Source organism: Apium graveolens, chromosome 7 (assembly GCF_009905375.1).
Source record: "Apium graveolens cultivar Ventura chromosome 7, ASM990537v1, whole genome shotgun sequence".
NCBI classification, from domain to species: Eukaryota; Viridiplantae; Streptophyta; class Magnoliopsida; order Apiales; family Apiaceae; genus Apium; species Apium graveolens.
Window position 1 is genome coordinate 38868345 of NC_133653.1, and position 18262 is coordinate 38886606.

The window sequence follows — 18262 nt, forward strand, 5'->3', positions numbered from 1 at the left end:
TTAACTCGTTTAGATTTATGTGTATCGATGTAAACTTGTCTAAATGTCATGTGATTATTGACTGATATTCTCACGCCGATTTATATCGTTCCATGACCCCGACTCGATGATAAAATATTCAATTTTTGTACTTCAGGCGAAAAAACACTTTTATACTTTAGGAATTGATGTGTATAACTATGCAAAACTCGACACATAAAAAGGTTATTAAGCCAAAAATAATTTTAGGTAATTAGTACTATACCTGACCAATTGTGCGATCCGTGCGTGCCGGGCCAGGCCACACACGGGTTGAGCACTCGAGATATCGACACTAGACCGACCTGCTTAATAACGAACCCGGCTCGGGCCGGGTTTGAACCGTCAAAATTAGACTCGTAACCGGTACACGATTAACCGCGACTTACGAGTTGTGCGAGCTGTGACAGGTTGTGTGGGCTGTATGTGCGGGCCTGTGCAGTTTGTTGATTCAAGTTGCAGTCCAGCAAAGCAAATGAAACATATTATTATAATTATATGTGTTATTATAGTATTGTTACTTTTGCAGCCTGCAGGAGTAGTCTAGTACATAGGCAGATATCAAATAATTAGTTATAGACTAGTAGACTACATTAGCATTGAATTTGTATATATTTCTTACTTTGTTTATTTTTAATCCGGTTCTTAAATAATATATTTCATATTTCATAATTACATTGATTTGATTTTCGTATTTGGTTAAAATAATAATTTTTATTATTTGTTTTTTTGGTTGAAAGAGGACGACACCTCATATAAATTTTATTAATTGAAAAATATTACAAATTAAGTGAGAGGACTCCTCTCTAAAATTTTATCATCCATGGTTCGTCTTCATCATCAGAGTCTTTTTTTCTTCCTTATTGTCTTTTTTCGGCTTGATCCCAATCTTTTTTGCAAACTAAAATTTTTACAACGTCTGTTGCAAGACTGGATCTCTTCTCGTCTAACACTCTTCTACTTTCACTAAAAGCGACTCGGGCGCAATTGTAGAAGTTGGGACAACTAAAATATCCTTTGCAATTTTTGCTAAAATCGGAAATTGTAACTCATGATTCTTCCACCGTGTTAGTATATCAAAATCATCATTTAACTCATAACTATATGAATAAAATTCGTTAACCAAACTAGTGGCAGAAGTAGGTACGGAAGATAAAGTGGACATTCTATATTTTTGTTTCTTAGTTAGTATAGATGAAATAGTATTACTAAACCTACTAGAAGTGCCACTACTCTTCGGTGGTACAATACTTTGAATTTTTGTAGCATACATATCTATAAGATGAAACAACAATTTTAAACAATTATTTACGTATAAAACATGATCACATAAAATTTCTAACATTGCATACTAATGTTCCAACATATTTTCTAAACCTTCCTTCCTAACACTAAGATAGAAAAGACATGCAATACCATAAATATAAGAACATTCGGTAAAGTATTCAATCCATTTAATTTTTATATCCTTAATAATATCACTAAAATTATCATGTTCTTCATATTCCTTTAAAGTAGTAACAATACTAACACATTCAATGATACAATGGTGTACATTTGGTTCATAAACATAAGAAAAAACTTTAATAGCATGTGCAAAACAGTAAAGTATGTCACGTACAGTAGATGCTAATTCTCAATCTTGCTCAGTAATAATTACTCCTTCGTATTGGTGAACTGGATCATCGTTATATAAGTTGGTAATAATGGGTTTATATTTAATTGCTTCAACAAGTAATTTATAAGTCGAACTCCATCTTGTAACAAAATCGATACCCCATATTTCGGCCTTAGTCCATTTTCTCTACACAATTTCTTGTACCTAGACCTATATTTACCCGTCAAACGTAAATACTTAATTACCTTCCCAATAGGTTCTAATAAATTAGTTATTTGTGAAATTCCTTTTTGAGCCGTTAAGTTAATTATGTGAGCATAATATCTAATGTGTAAAAATACTCCATCTAAAACTAAAGGAATTTCGGTCCTTATATAATTAATACAATTGTTATTATTAGCAGCATTATTTAAGGAAATTGTGAATACCTTAATAAGCAAATTAAATTCCTTAACTGTATCTAAAATTCTAGACATAATATTATAGCCGGTGTGTGATTCGTCCATAACATTAAATGGAATAATTCATTTTTGTAACATGTAATCGACACCAATCCAATGAACGGTAACACATATATAAGGCTCACCTTGACTCGAACTCCAACAATCACTAGTTAACGAAACCATACCATCAAATTCTCGAAAAAATTCAATTAATTGTGCTCTAGCGCAATGATATTGTGTTATTGTGTGTCGTTTTAGTGTGTTTCTAGGAATTTTTCTAAATGCCGGATTTATCGTAGTTTTCATCATGTACTCTAAATTATCACTCTCATCGTAAGAAAATGGTAACTCGTCTAGTGTAACAAAAGTAGCAAAACTTTCTATCATTCTATCTCTACTATAGGAAAAAGGCATACCTTCACCTCCCGTTGATGTCATAAAACCACCGAGTTGTGTTTGTTGTGGACCTCTTCGTACTTCTCCGCTTTCGTGACTCGCCTTCGTAATGGAGTGAATATTCTCCAAGTGCCGACTTAGTGTTCCCGTGTCGGTCCCTCGAGCGTAATTAAATGGTGGTTGTGGTCTACCATTTTGTACACAAATTAAACAATGAACTTAAAATCTATTCGGATTATCCGACAAGGCTTCTTTCGAAAAATATGTCCACACGTGTGATGATTGTCTCGAACTCGTAGCACCTGCACAAATTTACAAAACGAATAAAATTAGTAAACAGAATTTTACAAAACAAATTTACTAAATGAATTTATAAAATGAATTAACCATTCGAATTTACAAAATTACTAAAATTTCTAAAATTTACCAAACGTATTACTAAAATATTTAAAATTTCTAAAATTAATATAAATTACAAAATAAATTACTAAAATTTTTACAATTACTAAAATTACTAAAATTACTAAAATTACAAAATATTTGAATATTAAAATACCTTCTTCAGTATTAAAAGTAGATCCGGGTCGAGGTGGTAGCATCGAAGGCGCATGGGTTGAATCTTGAGAAGAAAAACTCCCTCTTCCCTGTTTTCTGTGATAATAGCTTCTCTCTGTTATGTCACCCTATGCCTATGTCTTCGAATTTATATTGATTTGCGAGTGCGAATTTAAAAGCAAAATAAAAATAAAAGGGTTAAGGAAAATATGAAATTAAAATAGGAGATTAAAATCTTGTCGAAGCTCAGAATCAACTCGGAAATAGGAGATTGAGATCGAGAGAGACAGAGAGTTAGAGTGGGATTACAAATAGAGAAATGAAGAGGAGTTGAGAACTAAAGAAATAGAGTGTGAATTAGTGAATTGCTATATGTATATTATAAGGTTAGATTATAGGGACCGTTGGAGGATTGTACCGTTGGAGGAATGTAAAGTTGGAGGAGTGTACCGTTGCAGGCGAGTGGGAGTAGCAGCAAGCGACAAAGCAGCAACACGAAAATGCAGGTCTCCGTTGGAAGACCAGACCGTGCGTGAAGTACACCCACGGGCCTGTGCGGGTTGTGCGTGTTGCATGGCGCGTGCAGCTCGTGCGAGTCTGGCTAGTGCGGGCTCGTGCGGGTTACATGGCGCGTGCAGTTCGTGCGGGTCGGGCTCGTGCGGGTTCGTGCATTCCCGGGTTTTTAAAACAGGATTCGTAACCGGTTCGTGTATTTCAATGAATTGTGCGAATTTGAATCGGTCCGATTCAGGTCAAATATTTCCAGATTTTCGTATAAGCCAACCCTGAACGAGGGTCGGAACCCGCACACGTGGCCGGCTTTAATTAGTACTATTGAGGTTCTCATTTTAAAAATCATTCCAAAAGAAGCAATTTGCCTCTTTCTTCGTGAGTTGGTCTGTGTTCCAAAAGTCCAAACAGTCCTTCACAAAACCATCAAGAAATCCTCTTTTACTCCTCATCAAAACACCCTTCTTTTCCCTCATATACAAACACAGATACACACATACATCAATTCACATAGGCAGCAAGAACAAGATGTTAGAAAAGATTGGATTGCCTTCAAGACCATCTCTCAGAGGAAATACTTGGGTGGTTGATGCCTCACATTGCCAAGGCTGTTCTTCACAGTTTACTTTCATTAATCGCAAGGTTTCTTCACCTTTTTCCATTATATTATTCAATTTTTCAACTTGGTTTTCTTGTTCTTTGGATACCCATGTTTTAGATTTGTGAAATTTGGGTTTTTTTGGTCAAAGTTTGAGTATGTTAGGTATAAAGTTTCCATTTTGAGTGATTTTTTGCGGGTTGTTTTTATTTTATTTGTTCTTTTTTAAAGATTGAAGCTTTGTTCTTGAATGATCTGTGTTAGTTTGACTATTATGATTTTAGAGTTTCTATCTTTTTGTGATTTGGATGGGTTGTTTTTGTATTTCTTGTTCTTGATCAAAGATTTAAGCTTTTTTATTAGTGAATGAATTGTCTTAGTTTAAGTGTTATGAGTTTGGAGTTTCTGTATTTTTCTACTGGTTTGATTTCGTACTTCTTGTTCTTGTTCAAAGATTTAAGCTTTTTTCTTGAATGATCTGTCTTAGTTCGAGTACTTTGAGTTTGGAGTCTTTTAGTGGGTTGTTTTTTGTTTTTCTTGTTCATAGATTTAAGCTTTATTTTTGGATAATTTTCCTGTTTTGATGTTAGCGATTTGCTTTATGGACTTGGATTGGTTCTTAGATGTAGTTACATTCTCCTAGTGGATGACCATATAAGAAAACATAAAATCTACGTAAAAGTTAACAATAATTTTGTGTTGATGTAATAGCTGAAATCGTACTTGTGAATTGCTCAGATATCTCTTGAAGTAATAGCTGAAATCATACGTGTGAATTGCTCAGATATCCATCTTTCCTCAAGTATTTTTGGACACTGATAGGGGGCGCTGATTTTTTACTTGCGGTCTTCACCGTTTCCACTTCTCCTTTTATATCAAGTCCCAAGTTGGTTGAATCCACTATTAGTAATTTTTAATAGAGAGTAGTGATATTACTGGGTGAAGGTTAAATTTATTAACATTTTAAAGCAAAATAACAGAAATAACAATTATGAGGCGAGTTGGCGAAAAATACCGACTGGAACACGCATGTGTAATTGGGGTATTGAGATATATGTAGAATACACATAAGGCGAAGGAGTATTAACCAGACCAGAGTACACATATATCAAAGGATACGCATTCTTAGTTTGGGTAATTATCTGGTGATACACAGTCCTCTATGGGGTATCCTCCACTTTAAATACATTTATACACACATATACATACATACATACATACATCTTTCCAGATTCTTCTTCTTTGCTGAAGCAATTATCTTTGGCAATCGACTATTCCCATACCATCAGCATGAAATCTTATCTTTTAATCGTGGATATATATATATATATATATATATATAGTTATAAGAAAATGAGTGATTTTTTCGGTAGGAGAGATTGGAAAGAAGAAGAAGGAAGAAGAAGAAGAAAGGAAATTAGCGAGAAGAGTAGGGTAAGGTATAGTTACGCATATAGAAAAGGGGTGACCGAATTGGTAAAATCAGCCACCTCTGTTAAGTTCGGGTATTTACGTTACTGTCAATCAAAAAACGTTATTTTAATCATTCTCTCTGATATTATCCAAGGTGCAAAATTTTATGTTCATAGGAGTTTATTTTTAGTACCTAATGTTGGTAATCTTTTCTTATTTTATAGCATCACTGTCGGAGATGTGGGGGAATTTTTTGCAGTAGCTGTACTCAGCTTAGAATGGTCTTACGTGGGCAAGGTGATTCACCGGTGCGTATCTGTGAACCTTGTAAGAAGCTAGAAGAGGCAGCTCGTTTTGAATTGCGACATGGACACAAGAATAGAGCAGGAAGAGGTATGAGTATGATACTAATATCCTGTTTTCTAAAACATAAAAGGAGTAAAAGTCACACTTTAACATTTGCTGGGGTTTATCCAAATTTACAATGGTAGAAAAAGAACCAGCCACTCCTGAATTCTGTTTGTTCGTAATAATATTATTTTCTGTGAGATCAGGAAGCTGAGACCTTTTTGGTCGTTTCCGCTATGTTACATTTATCTGTCTCTCACAAGTGTCAACCTTAATATGTTCCTCTTTTGTTCTATAATATCTTCAAATTTCTGCTGGCTGGCGCTTTTATCCTTAGGTGTACAGAAAAAAATTAATCTTATGTGGCATATGCATAGAAAACTTCAAAGTTTCGGATTGTGGCACAACTCCGCAGGGGGGCCAATATTATTTTTTCAAAGAAATTTACAGTATTTAGGAAATAATAGATAAGTAAATCTGGTTAAGTACAAAGATTTTATTCATTGGATCCAAATATATAAAATAAATCACTTATAAAAATGACTCAACTTAGTCAAAAAAATTTGTATCAAGAAGATCTTTTCACCAACTAAGTTGAAATGTTTTCATATTTGTGACTATATCGAGTCATTTTTGCAATGACTGACTCACTTGATATATTTGTATGGAACAAGTGATGACTTTGATACCTATCGGGCTATCTCAAGTAAATCAAAGCAGAAAATTTATACAAACTAAGAAATAGAATAATTACGAATAAACTAAAGCAGCACTCTACGTTTTTTAGTTAACGAAATCTATCTATATCTCAATCAGTGTTGCTATTATTGCAATTTCTCTTTCAAATGTAAATAATCATGCAGTGGTCAGTGGGAAAACGGTTGATTTACTTTGAGACGGTAGTGTGTGTTCGTATTTCATATTGTTTTTTGACAAATATGTCTTATAGCCTTAAAATTGAGTATCTGTTCTAAGATATTCTCGGGGTGAGTCAGAGTCGAACCCAACCACAGAGGATAAACTCCTAACAACTTGAGCTCTCCTATCGTGTTCGTATTTTATATTGTTAAAAATACTGCAGTTATAGTAGATCCATGATTTTGGACCAAGTCCATTAGTCCACTAGAGAGTAAAAAAAAGATTAAATGGGCCTAAACTATATATTTAATAAGTGTAAATAAATGGTCCATAAACAATTATATGAATATTAATGAAGAAAGTACATATTAATATAATATTATAATTAAATTAAGGCATTAATCTGTGCCATCTCTCTTCTTTTTTCTGCCATTTCCTAATATTTATGATGTAAGGAAAAGGTTGTTGATCCGGATATGTAAATTTCTATAAGAGAGAAACTATATCTTAATAGATCTATTTCGTTTCTGTATAATATCGGTTATTCCTAAAATTTTAAATTTTCTAATGATGTGTGCCTAGCAAAACGCGTGGTATTAATTTTGTGCCATATCCTCATTTCTTCCTTCTTTTTGATTATTTAGTACATAGGTCAGAATTACCAAAAACAACACAAAAAGTACTTGAGATCTTTCTTTAGTGCTCTCTTAAAACCGTACTCCCTCTGTCGGACATTTTATATGACCTTCTTTCCCTTTTTGAATATCCCAAAAAGAATTTACCTTCTATTTATAGCATTAATTTAAGATTACCACAACCACACATTCATATACTACACTTACTTTTAACACCCACGGTCTCATTTTGTGGTTCATATTAGAGTCAAACTTTAATTTCTTAAAAAACGTGCTAGGAAAACAAGGTCACATAATTTGGGACGGAGTAACATGTTGCACTTGAGGTATCAGAGTTTTTGCCATATGGTTCCATATGATTCACACGATGCCCCCTTTATAAATCATATTGGCACAAGTAGTTCACTACTTCACACTGGAGAGATAATCCAATATAACTTCCATTATGAAGTTATTGGTATCTTTTGCGACTATGAGAAATATAACTCTAGGTAAATTTTAATTTGTAACTTAATTTCTACTTCAATATAGCATCTAAAAGTTCTTTTGCACACAATTTCTCTTTCATTATGCTACTACAGTAGGAGGAAACAATGCAAGAGTTTTTAACAAGGAATGAAATATAATTTTCATGTATATCGTCTTAAATGATTCTTCACCTTTGTGACATATGAAGTCACTTTATGGCTGACATATTTATCATGATATTTAATGGATGATTTATGCATATGGTCGTTGATTATTTTTTATCACGAACACGTAAAATCCTAATTTATTACCATTTGATTTTTACTTATTAATGAATGTTATTACCATTTAGTTACTCCTTATTGATGAAAATCTTGTAAAGTATCTTTTACTGTGTGTTTGTCTGTTGGGCACACCCTTCACTTATTATAGTTCAGGATGTCTCAGTCATGAAGGTGCCACGGGCTTTTAACAAAGTGAAACTGATTAAATGTTCTCATAATTTTTTTTATCATTTTCAGATGAATTTTGATGATATATATATGTATGTATCTTTATAGTTGTATGACATGGGAAAATCTTTTGTGATGACGGTGCAAGTTTTGAGCTTAATATTGGTCCCTTTATTGCAGGTGGTCCCAAACTTTCATCCAAGGATGAGGATGAAGTCTTAAACACTATTCTTGGTAGTGATGAAAAAGACTTGTTGTCTTTAGGAAAAGAAGTTAAAAATTTTGCAGGCAGTCAACGGTCTTCGAGCAATGCATCCTGTTCAAATATTCAAGAAATTACTACCCAAGATGAAGGAGCTATACTAAGAAGTCTCTCTGTCGGTGTGACTGATATGGCTTCAACTACTCCTGATGAATTGCGGCAACAAGCTCTGGATGAAAAAAAGAAGTATAAAACTCTGAAAGCAGAAGGAAAATCTGAAGAAGCTTTGAAAGCCTTTAAAAGGGGAAAAGAACTTGAGAGGCAGGCTGAGGCGTTGGAACTGAAGTTAAGAAAAAGTCGGAGAATGGCTTTGTCTTCCATTAGCAAGAACGAGATCTCAAAAAGCAAAGAAGAACCTGCAGCATCGAGCAAGATAAACAAGCTCTCTCCGCAGCCGAGTAAAGACGATGACCTTTCTTCCGAACTCAAAAAATTGGGCTGGTCTGATCTGGACCTTCATGATGCAGATAGAAAACCAGTAAAAGTCAGTTTGGAGGGTGAACTTTCTAGTCTTCTTGGAGAGGTTTCTAAGAAAACTAATACTGAGAAGGTAGCAAATGGTCCTGATAAGTCTGAAGTCCTTGCTATAAAAAGAAATGCTCTTGCACTAAAGCGTGAAGGAAAGCTTGCTGAAGCCAAGGAAGAACTGAAAAGAGCTAAAATTCTGGAAAAACAAATCGAAGAACAGGAATTTCTGATTGATGCTGATGATTCAGATGACGAGCTTTCTTCTTTGATTAGTAGCTTGGACAGTGATAAACAAAACCTCTCCTCTAGAAAAGTTCCAGATGTTAATTTTAATTTTGAGAACCTTGTAGGTATTGCAGATAATCTTGATGTTGATAATTTTGATGTGAATGATGAGGATATGGATGACCCTGATTTAACTGCGGCTTTGGAGTCTGTTGGTTGGACTGAAGATATGGATGAAACCAACCTTGACAGCAATGATTCACTTGGGACTAACTCGAAGACAAGTCATCTGATAGTTCAAAATGAACCAACCTTCGCATCTGCAGAAATAAAGAAATCAACTCACGCAGCACCAAAGAGTAAATTTATGATTCAGAGAGAGCTCTTGGCTTTAAAAAAGAGGGCCCTTGCCTTAAGAAGGGAGGGCAAGGCAGATGAGGCAGATAAAGAATTAATGGAAGGGAAATTTCTTGAGCAGCAACTTGAAGAGATGGATCAATCTTCAAAAGGGAAGATCACACAAGTGAATTCTGGTAATAAGAATGCCAAGTCTGAAATTTTAGATGTTGGGGATGAAGCGGACGATGTGACAGAGCAAGACATGAATGATCCATCATTTGCTTCGCTTCTAAATAATTTAGGATGGAAGGATGAAGAGAATGAGCATGTTCAAACCCAACAAAAAGGAAATTCCAGAACACATGAAATAACTAGCGATTCATCTGTTGCTCATGTCCATTCTGGTAAACAACTTGAGACATCTGGTAAAAGTAAAGGTGAAGTTCAAAAAGAACTTTTAGGGTTAAAAAGAAAGGCTCTTGCACTGAGACGCCAAGGAGAAGCTGAGGAGGCTGAGGAAGTGCTGGAGATTGCAAAAGTTTTAGAGGCTCAATTGTCACAGATGGAAGCACCAAAGCAAGAAGTTTCAGCTGATGTAAACAAACTTCATACTGATGAAACATATAGTTCTATGAATATTGCAGCCGTCAGGAGTTCAGTAATAAAAGATACCATTTCTAATCAATTGCAGCAAACGAAACCTACTGAAGGTTTGGAAAGGAAAGACCAAATGATTGAGAAGCCAGAAGGAAAAAATGAGAACCAAAGCAGTGACGAATTAAACAATTCTCAGGTGATGGCTTCGACAAACAATCAAAATTCCCCTCAAAAGGAAATACTGGCTCACAAGAAGGCGGCACTCGCTCTGAAGAGAGAAGGGAAGTTGGTAGAAGCTAAGGAGGAGCTTCGGCAGGCAAAGCTTTTGGAAAAGAGTCTGCAGGACAGTAGTCAGAAGGCAAGTACCGGCTTTGGTTCCAGTGAAGTTTCGAGTTCTAACAACACTGTGACTGGACAAAAAGAAAAGAGTCCTGTTGCAGCTTCAAAGATGTCCAGTCGTGATCGTTTCAAGTTGCAACAGGAGTCCCTTAGCCACAAACGTCAGGCACTTAAGCTACGGAGGGAAGGAAGGACAGAAGAAGCAGAAGCTGAGTTTGAACTGGCAAAGGCTCTTGAAATTCAGTTGGAGGAGCTGAGTTCCAGTGATTTAAGTAAACCGTCAATGAATCCGGCCGAACCGGTAGATGATGTAGGTATCGAGGATCTTCTTGATCCTCAACTTTTGTCTGCTTTAAGAGCAATTGGAATAGATGATACACCCACTGTCTCCAGAGTCCCTGAAAAACCTGAAGTATTGAAATCCGCTGCTGGTAAAATTGACAACTCTGTGGGAGAAAGGGCACAATTAGAAGAAAGGATCAAGGCAGAGAAGGTCAAGGCATTAACCCTGAAGCGTTCAGGAAAGCAGCCCGAGGCCATGGAAGCTCTTCGTAGAGCCAAAATGCTTGAAAAGAAGCTGGCGTCTTTAGCTTCATAGCCAGCATGTCGTGTGCACAACTGCTTTTGCTCTCTATCGTTTTAAGGTGCTAGATTTTTGTTACTAGAGGGTGTAAATTACTGGGAAATATACAAGTTCATTTCAGTACACAGAAGCACAGATGGTGATTCTTTTCGTAGCACATTGATTGTACCTTATCACATAGCCCAAAATATCAACCATTGAAAAATTATGCTAGTTTCCAACTGAACTTGGATATTGTCCAGCCACCTTATGTGTTTCATGCATACCGAACTTAGATATGTTTTGAGCTACCTTATGTGTGTATGTCTGGATTATGGATTCTTTGTAAGAGGACGTGCCTTGTCGTGCATCCAACTGCTGGCGTGTTGCAGATTTGTCAAAAGCTTTGTAATTGCTATTTGTTATGCAAGTTTCATTTTTGAACAAATCATAATAAAAAAACAGGTTATTTAGTAAGTGGTGTGGCCTATTTTGTCTGTAGAAATTTTAAATTGTTGGCTAGTATTTTTATTATAAATTAATCTATAAAACAAGCCTGGTTCCATAGACTTATTGCAAGAGTGTGTCAAGATGACAATATCAGAATAATTTGTTTTCCTGTTGGTACCATGAGTAGTAAAAATAAAAACATTGCTGCAGTTTCACAGTCAGGTATATCTCTGAAGATAACACCAACACCGAGATAGTGGAGCAGTTAAATATTCTCATTGAACTATCTACTTAACAAGCAAAAGCTTCACCGAAATGCATAAAAAGATGCACCTGGTCATGTTTTTTAGCAAGTAGAACATGCTTGCCGAATAAAAATTCCTCAGTTTGCATGTTCCAGAGTTTCACTTCAAGTTAGTATCAGTTCATAAACTGTTTAAAAATTTATAGTGTCAACTGATAATTTCTGACTATCAATGTATCTGTTGGATATGGAATAAAATTACAGGCTAATGTGTAAGAGAAGTAAGATGTAGAAAGCTGGAGATAATAATTTTATTGATAATTAAGGCCTTACTTATACTGCATAGCAGCAACATTATTGCAGCAAATTGTGCTAACAGTTACAATGAAATATGGTAATAACTTGATGCCTACTAATTAGCATAAAGAGATATTCATGTTCCTTAATTATATCAGGAAGAAATTAGCTCCTGATTATCAGCTTCAAGAGTCATTTCAGCTAACACTCCTCCATGGCTCTGGAGCTGCAAACGCCAAGCTTGTGTCTCAATAACTCATATCTATTCTTTGGAAGTGCTTTTGTTAGGATGTCGGCTCTTTGAACTTCTGAACTGCAATGAATTAGTTTCACTTCACCTTCCTTCTGGACTTCTCTAAGAAAATAAAACTTGATCTTGAAATGCTTGGTTTTATCACGAAACACTGGTTTGTCGGCAATTGCAATTGCAGCTTGGTTGTCCACAAATATTGGTGTGCCTTCTTGTTGTTCCATGTGCAGATCCATCATAATCTTTCTCAACCATAAGGCTTGATTTACTGCAGCAGTAGCGGCTACGAATTCTGCCTCAGCCGTGGATTGAGCAGTTATTTCTTGTTTTTTTGAACTCCAAGAGAACATTCCCGAACCAAAGCTAAAACAATAACCTGTGGTGCTTTTCATATCATCTTCACATCCACCCAAATCGCTATCACCATAACCATGGAGTTTAAAATTCTCAACTTTACTGAACTTTACTCCATAATCAGTTGTACCTTTAACATATCGCAAAATTCTTTTTCCTGCTTGAAAATGAATTTGACTAGCACAATGCATATACCTTGAAAGGATACTTACCGCATTCATGATATCCGGCCTAGTTGTGGTTAGATACATCAAGCATCCAATTAAACTTCTGTAGAGTTCTTCATCAACTTTAGGAGCACCATCTTTTTCGCAAAACTTCTCTTTGTTATTCATTGGGGTTGAAGTAACCTTGCACTCCTCCATGTGAAACTTCATGAGAATTTCTTTGGCATATTTCTTCTGACAAATGAATATCTCATTATTATTTTGCTGCACCTCCATGCCAAGAAAGAAAGTCATTTGTCTAAGATCAGTCATCTCGAACACATTTTTCATTTCATCTTTAAACTTCTCAATCTGGTTCAAGCTGCTACCTGTTACAAGTAAATCATCAACGTATAATGACACAATGAGAATTTCACCATCAGCCTTTTTGACATAAAGTGTGGCTTCACTTAGACTTTTTGTAAAGCCTAAGTTTAACATATGAGTATCAATCCTGCTGTACCAGGTCCTTGGCGCTTGTCTACAGCCATACAAAGCTTTTATTAGCCGGTATACCTTATCCTGTTGTCCTTGACAAACAAAACCTTCAGGCTGTTCGACAAAGATTTCCTCCTCCAGAAAACCATTCAAAAATGCTGATTTGACGTCCATTTGATGTAATTTCCAGCCATTTTGCGCAACAAGAGCCATCAACATTCTTATAGTTTCCATCCTCGCAACTGGTGCAAAAGTTTCAGAAAAATCTACCCCATATATCTGAGCATACCCTTTGACAACAAGTCTTGCCTTATACTTGTTTACTGTACCATCAGGATTCAACTTGGTTCTATAAATCCACTTGACTCCTATAGCTTTCTTGTGTTTAGGCTTGTCCACCAACTCCCATGTCTGATTTTTTTCGATCATTTTGAGCTCCTCCTGCATTACAACTATCCACTTCTGATCCTTTGCAGCTTCTTCATACCCAGCTGGTTCCAATAAAGCCATATTGCATTTTTCATAAATCTTGGAGAGTGGTCTGGTTCCTCTAAGAGGTTCGTCATCCACATCATCATTTTTCTCTTGACTCATATCTTGCTTGTCTTTTTCCCAATTCCATTTTTCAGCCTCAAGGAAATGAACATCTCTGCTAATTATGATTTTGTTGTTTTGTGGTTGGTAGATCCGATAGGCATTTGAGGTGTAGCCTATAAAAATTGCTGATTCTGATTTCTTATCCAATTTGTCTCTCTTAACCTGAGGGATATGAGAGAAACAAATACAACCAAATGTTTTCAAATTATTCAACTTGGGTTTGTATTCATACCACACTTCAAATGGAGTCACCCTTCTTAAAGCTTTTGTTGGCAGTCTGTTCAGTAAGAAGACAGCCGTATTTGCAGCCTCGGCCCAAAATTTCTTTGGCAGCCCTTTGTCATGGAGTAAACACCTCGCCATCTCCATAATTGTCCGATTTTTTCTCTCCATAACACCGTTCTGTTGAGGAGTGTATGGTGCTGTCAACTGATGCTCAATGCCTGCATCTCTACAAAACTTGTTAAATTTTTCAGATGTGTATTCAGTGCCGTTATCAGATTTGATCATCATGATTTTGCACTTGCTTTGATTCTCAACCAAAGTTTTAAAAGCACCAAAAATTTCAGCAACTTCAGATTTCTGTTTCATAAAATAAATCCAGCACATTCTTGAATAATCATCAATAAATGCAAGATAGTACTTACTGCCATTTAATGATAGTGTGCTCATGGGTCCAACAACATCAGTATGCACCAACTGTAACTTTTCTTTGGCCCTCCAAGCATTATTTTGTTGGAAAGGAAGTCTATTTTGCTTTCCATAACGACAAGCAACACAATTTGGTGGCTCCTTCTCTAACACAGGCAACCCTCTCACCATATCGTTCTTCTCCATAAAAAGTATAGCAGCATGATGGAAGTGCCCAAACCTTTTATGCCATAACATTGTGTCATCGTCTTCTTTGTGTATAGCAGCTTGCTCTTCTTTCATCAGATCTAAGGCAAAACTTTTGCCTCTCATTTGAACTTTGAAAATATCTTCATCTTTTGAATTTTTAATGACGCAATGGTTATCTTCAAACAGCACTTTGTAGCCTTTTTCTATCAACTGATAAACACTCAAAAGGTTTTGATTGATTTCGGGAACGTACAAGACATTGGAAATAAATTTTGAACCTGTATGAGAGTGGATTTCTACTGTTCCTTTGCCTTTTGCTGCGATATATGCTCCATTTCCAACTCTGACTTTAGAAACAACAGCCTCATCAAGATCTCTAAAGAGTTCACGATCATATGTCATGTGGTTTGTACAACCACTATCTATAAGCCAATTTTTTGCTGAGCTGTTGGTGGAAAAACATGATGCTACAAACAATTGTTCTTCATCTTCGTACTGATTTTTAGCGGCTTTGACTTCTTGCTGAGACTTGCATATTCTTTCCATATGTCCAAGCTGACCACATTTGTGACACTTTACATCTGGTCTCCACCAACACTTGTTTGGAGGATGATTAGTTTTTTTACAGTAGGAGCAGGGTGGAAAGACTCGAGTGTCATTGTTTTTGTTGCTCTCAAATTCTCCAGGCTTGTTGTTTTTGTTCTGCCACATTCTGTTTTTTCCTCCATTGTTGCTCTGAAATTTAGCTTGGTAGGCACCTTCCACTGATCCTTCTTTCCTCACGAGTCTCCTTTGTTCCTGTGCCTTCAGTGCATTTAACAATTCTGCCAAGGTAATGCTTGACAAATCTTTGGAGTTTTCCAGCGATGAAATCGTAATTTCAAATTTCTCAGGAAGTGTAACAAGTAATTTTTGAACAATTCTAAAATCTGGGAAATCAGTTCCAAGGAGTTTAACTTTGTTAGCAATTCCAAGAAGTCTATCAGAATATACCTTAATTGTTTCGGTTTCTTTCATTCTTTGCATCTCAAATTCTCTGACTAGATTCAGCACCTGCATTCCTTTGATTCTATCATCTCCTTTGTACTCGCTTTTGAGGAAATTCCAGATTTCAAATGCAGTCTTCATGGTCATAATTCTTGTGAATATATCTGATGAGACAGCGGCAAACAGGGTAGCTTTTGCCTTTGCCTTTTTGGTCTTCCTTTCCTTATGATGTCTAATCTGAGCCATGGTTGGATTATTTGGTAAGGCAGGAAGTTCGTAATCCTCTTCAACCGGTTCCCATAGATCATTTGCCTCCAGGTAAGCTTCCATTCTCGCTGCCCAAATATGGAAGTTTTCACCATCGAAAGCAGGAGGTGCAATGCTGGTGAATGTATGATTCGAATCCATTTTGAATCAAAGATTTTTGGTTTTTGTGTTTGTGTGTGTCTGTTTGTGTGTTGTGTTTTTGGAGGTGTGTTTGAGTGTTTTTGTGTTTCTGTTTGTATTTTTGTGGTGTGTGTTTGTGTTTAGGATGTGTGTCTAAGGTTTTTCTTACATCTCACAAGTCCCTTAAGATTAGAGCTCTGATACCAATATGTTGGATATGGAATAAAATTACAGGCTAATGTGTAAGAGAAGTAAGATGTAGAAAGCTGGAGATAATAATTTTATTGATAATTAAGGCCTTACTTATACTGCATAGCAGCAACATTATTGCAGCAAATTGTGCTAACAGTTACAATGAAATATGGTAATAACTTGATGCCTACTAATTAGCATAAAGAGATATTCATGTTCCTTAATTATATCAGGAAGAAATTAGCTCCTGATTATCAGCTTCAAGAGTCATTTCAGCTAACAGTATCATACAGGACCAAGAATGGAAGCTTCTAGGAGTCTGAGGCTTGCCCTTTGTGAACAAACTCAAGACACACTGTTTAAGTCGTGGCAAACAGGACGACCACCAAAAGTTCTACTTCCTGCAAATACCATGGCGATGAAGTCCTTCAAGTTACTTAAGGTTGGTAACCTGTTCTTGCTATTGAATCTGTTGTTGGCACAAGAAGGCACGCTTCCTGTCATTATTGTTTTGATCTATGTTCCTCTCTGTTGTATGTATTAATCTATGACATTGTTACTGTGATTCGGGTACGGAGGGTCTGGGTCGGACACCGACACATATCCGGTTCTCTGACCTAGAAAGTCTAAATATTAGGGACACTTACTATTTTTGGACACGAGATTTTATTAATAAACAAGTATGGTAATTTAGAGATATTTGAGTAAAATAACAAACCATCTTAGAGTAAACTTGAATTTCTGAAAAACTTTGCTAATTATGCAATTTGACTACTTCCGTCCACTGTTCTAAAAATCCCCGATTTTTTAAAAAATCCCCGAGATTAATCGTTAAAAAATATTTGGCCGATCTATTTTTTGAAATTCGATTAATATTTATAAATTATTTTTGAATTATATATTTCATAATAAATAAGGTAAATATATTAAATATTATTAAAATATTTAAATATATCCGATTTTTGTTCCGATTAATCCCTCCGATTAATCCCCGATTTGCCGATTAATCCCTAATCGGTACCTAAACCGATTAGTGCCGATTACCGATTTTTACAACCATACTTCTGTCTCATTATTGTTTTATATTGTAACATCCCACATCACATCGATAAGAATAAGAGTCTTTGTGTCCTTTATACATACAAGTCAATAACTAATTTGTATCAAATCGCTAGCTTTTTCGGACTGACCTGTGGTGGGTTGTTGGGTCCGGTACGCACTCGGTTGTGAGCTTGATTGTTATATATATACTCTTTCTAAATTCTTAAAACTTGTATTTGTGGTTGATTCGATTGATCTTAATTTGTAAATGCCTGTGCAAACTTGTAAAAATTATTTTTGCAAATAATGTCTAAAAAGGTATTTATGCAAACACTTTCTGAAAAAGAAGGTATTTATGCAAAATATGTTTTCACAATTTGGATATTTTTCAAAAAATTCCTTGGTTTAGTTGTTTATCCATACACGTGTTTGAAAATGAAATACTTTTTGGTTTTTCATATTTTGTTTGCGCTTGTGTTTGAAGATGATAAAACTTATGTGATTTGTTTGTAGGCGAATTTTAATTTAAAAATTAAGCAGAACTGTAATTACCAAACAATACCATACCAAATTAGTCCCCTTCTGGTTTTGTTGCTTGTTTTTTTTGACAGCATTTCTGTTCTTTGTGGGCTTTGACCTTATTATTAGAATGTTCGCTAGAAATTTCAACATACATCAGCCCCCAATAGATAATTATGCCAATTGGAACTTGATTTTTTTAAAAGCTGTAGCCAAGCTTGAAATTTAAATATGGGTGAGTCTTTAATGCTCTTCTCATAATATGTACATTAGCATTGTTATGCATTCATCCAAATATTAAAGAATTTGTAGTTGACGCGGTTAACAGTAAATTCGTTTCGAAAGGAAGATTTTGA

The 18262-nt window shown here is 35.6% G+C and overlaps 1 protein-coding gene across 1 annotated transcript; it reads left to right on the forward strand.

The window, feature by feature from the left end:
• The first annotated feature begins 3898 nt into the window (after positions 1-3898).
• On the forward strand, positions 3899-11671 carry LOC141670990 (uncharacterized). Its single transcript, XM_074477056.1, has 3 exons — positions 3899-4182; positions 5776-5944; positions 8493-11671. The coding sequence occupies exons 1-3, from the start codon at positions 4069-4071 to the stop codon at positions 11138-11140; spliced, it is 2931 nt and encodes a 976-aa protein (XP_074333157.1). The 5' UTR covers positions 3899-4068; the 3' UTR covers positions 11141-11671.
• The last annotated feature ends 6591 nt before the right edge of the window (positions 11672-18262 follow it).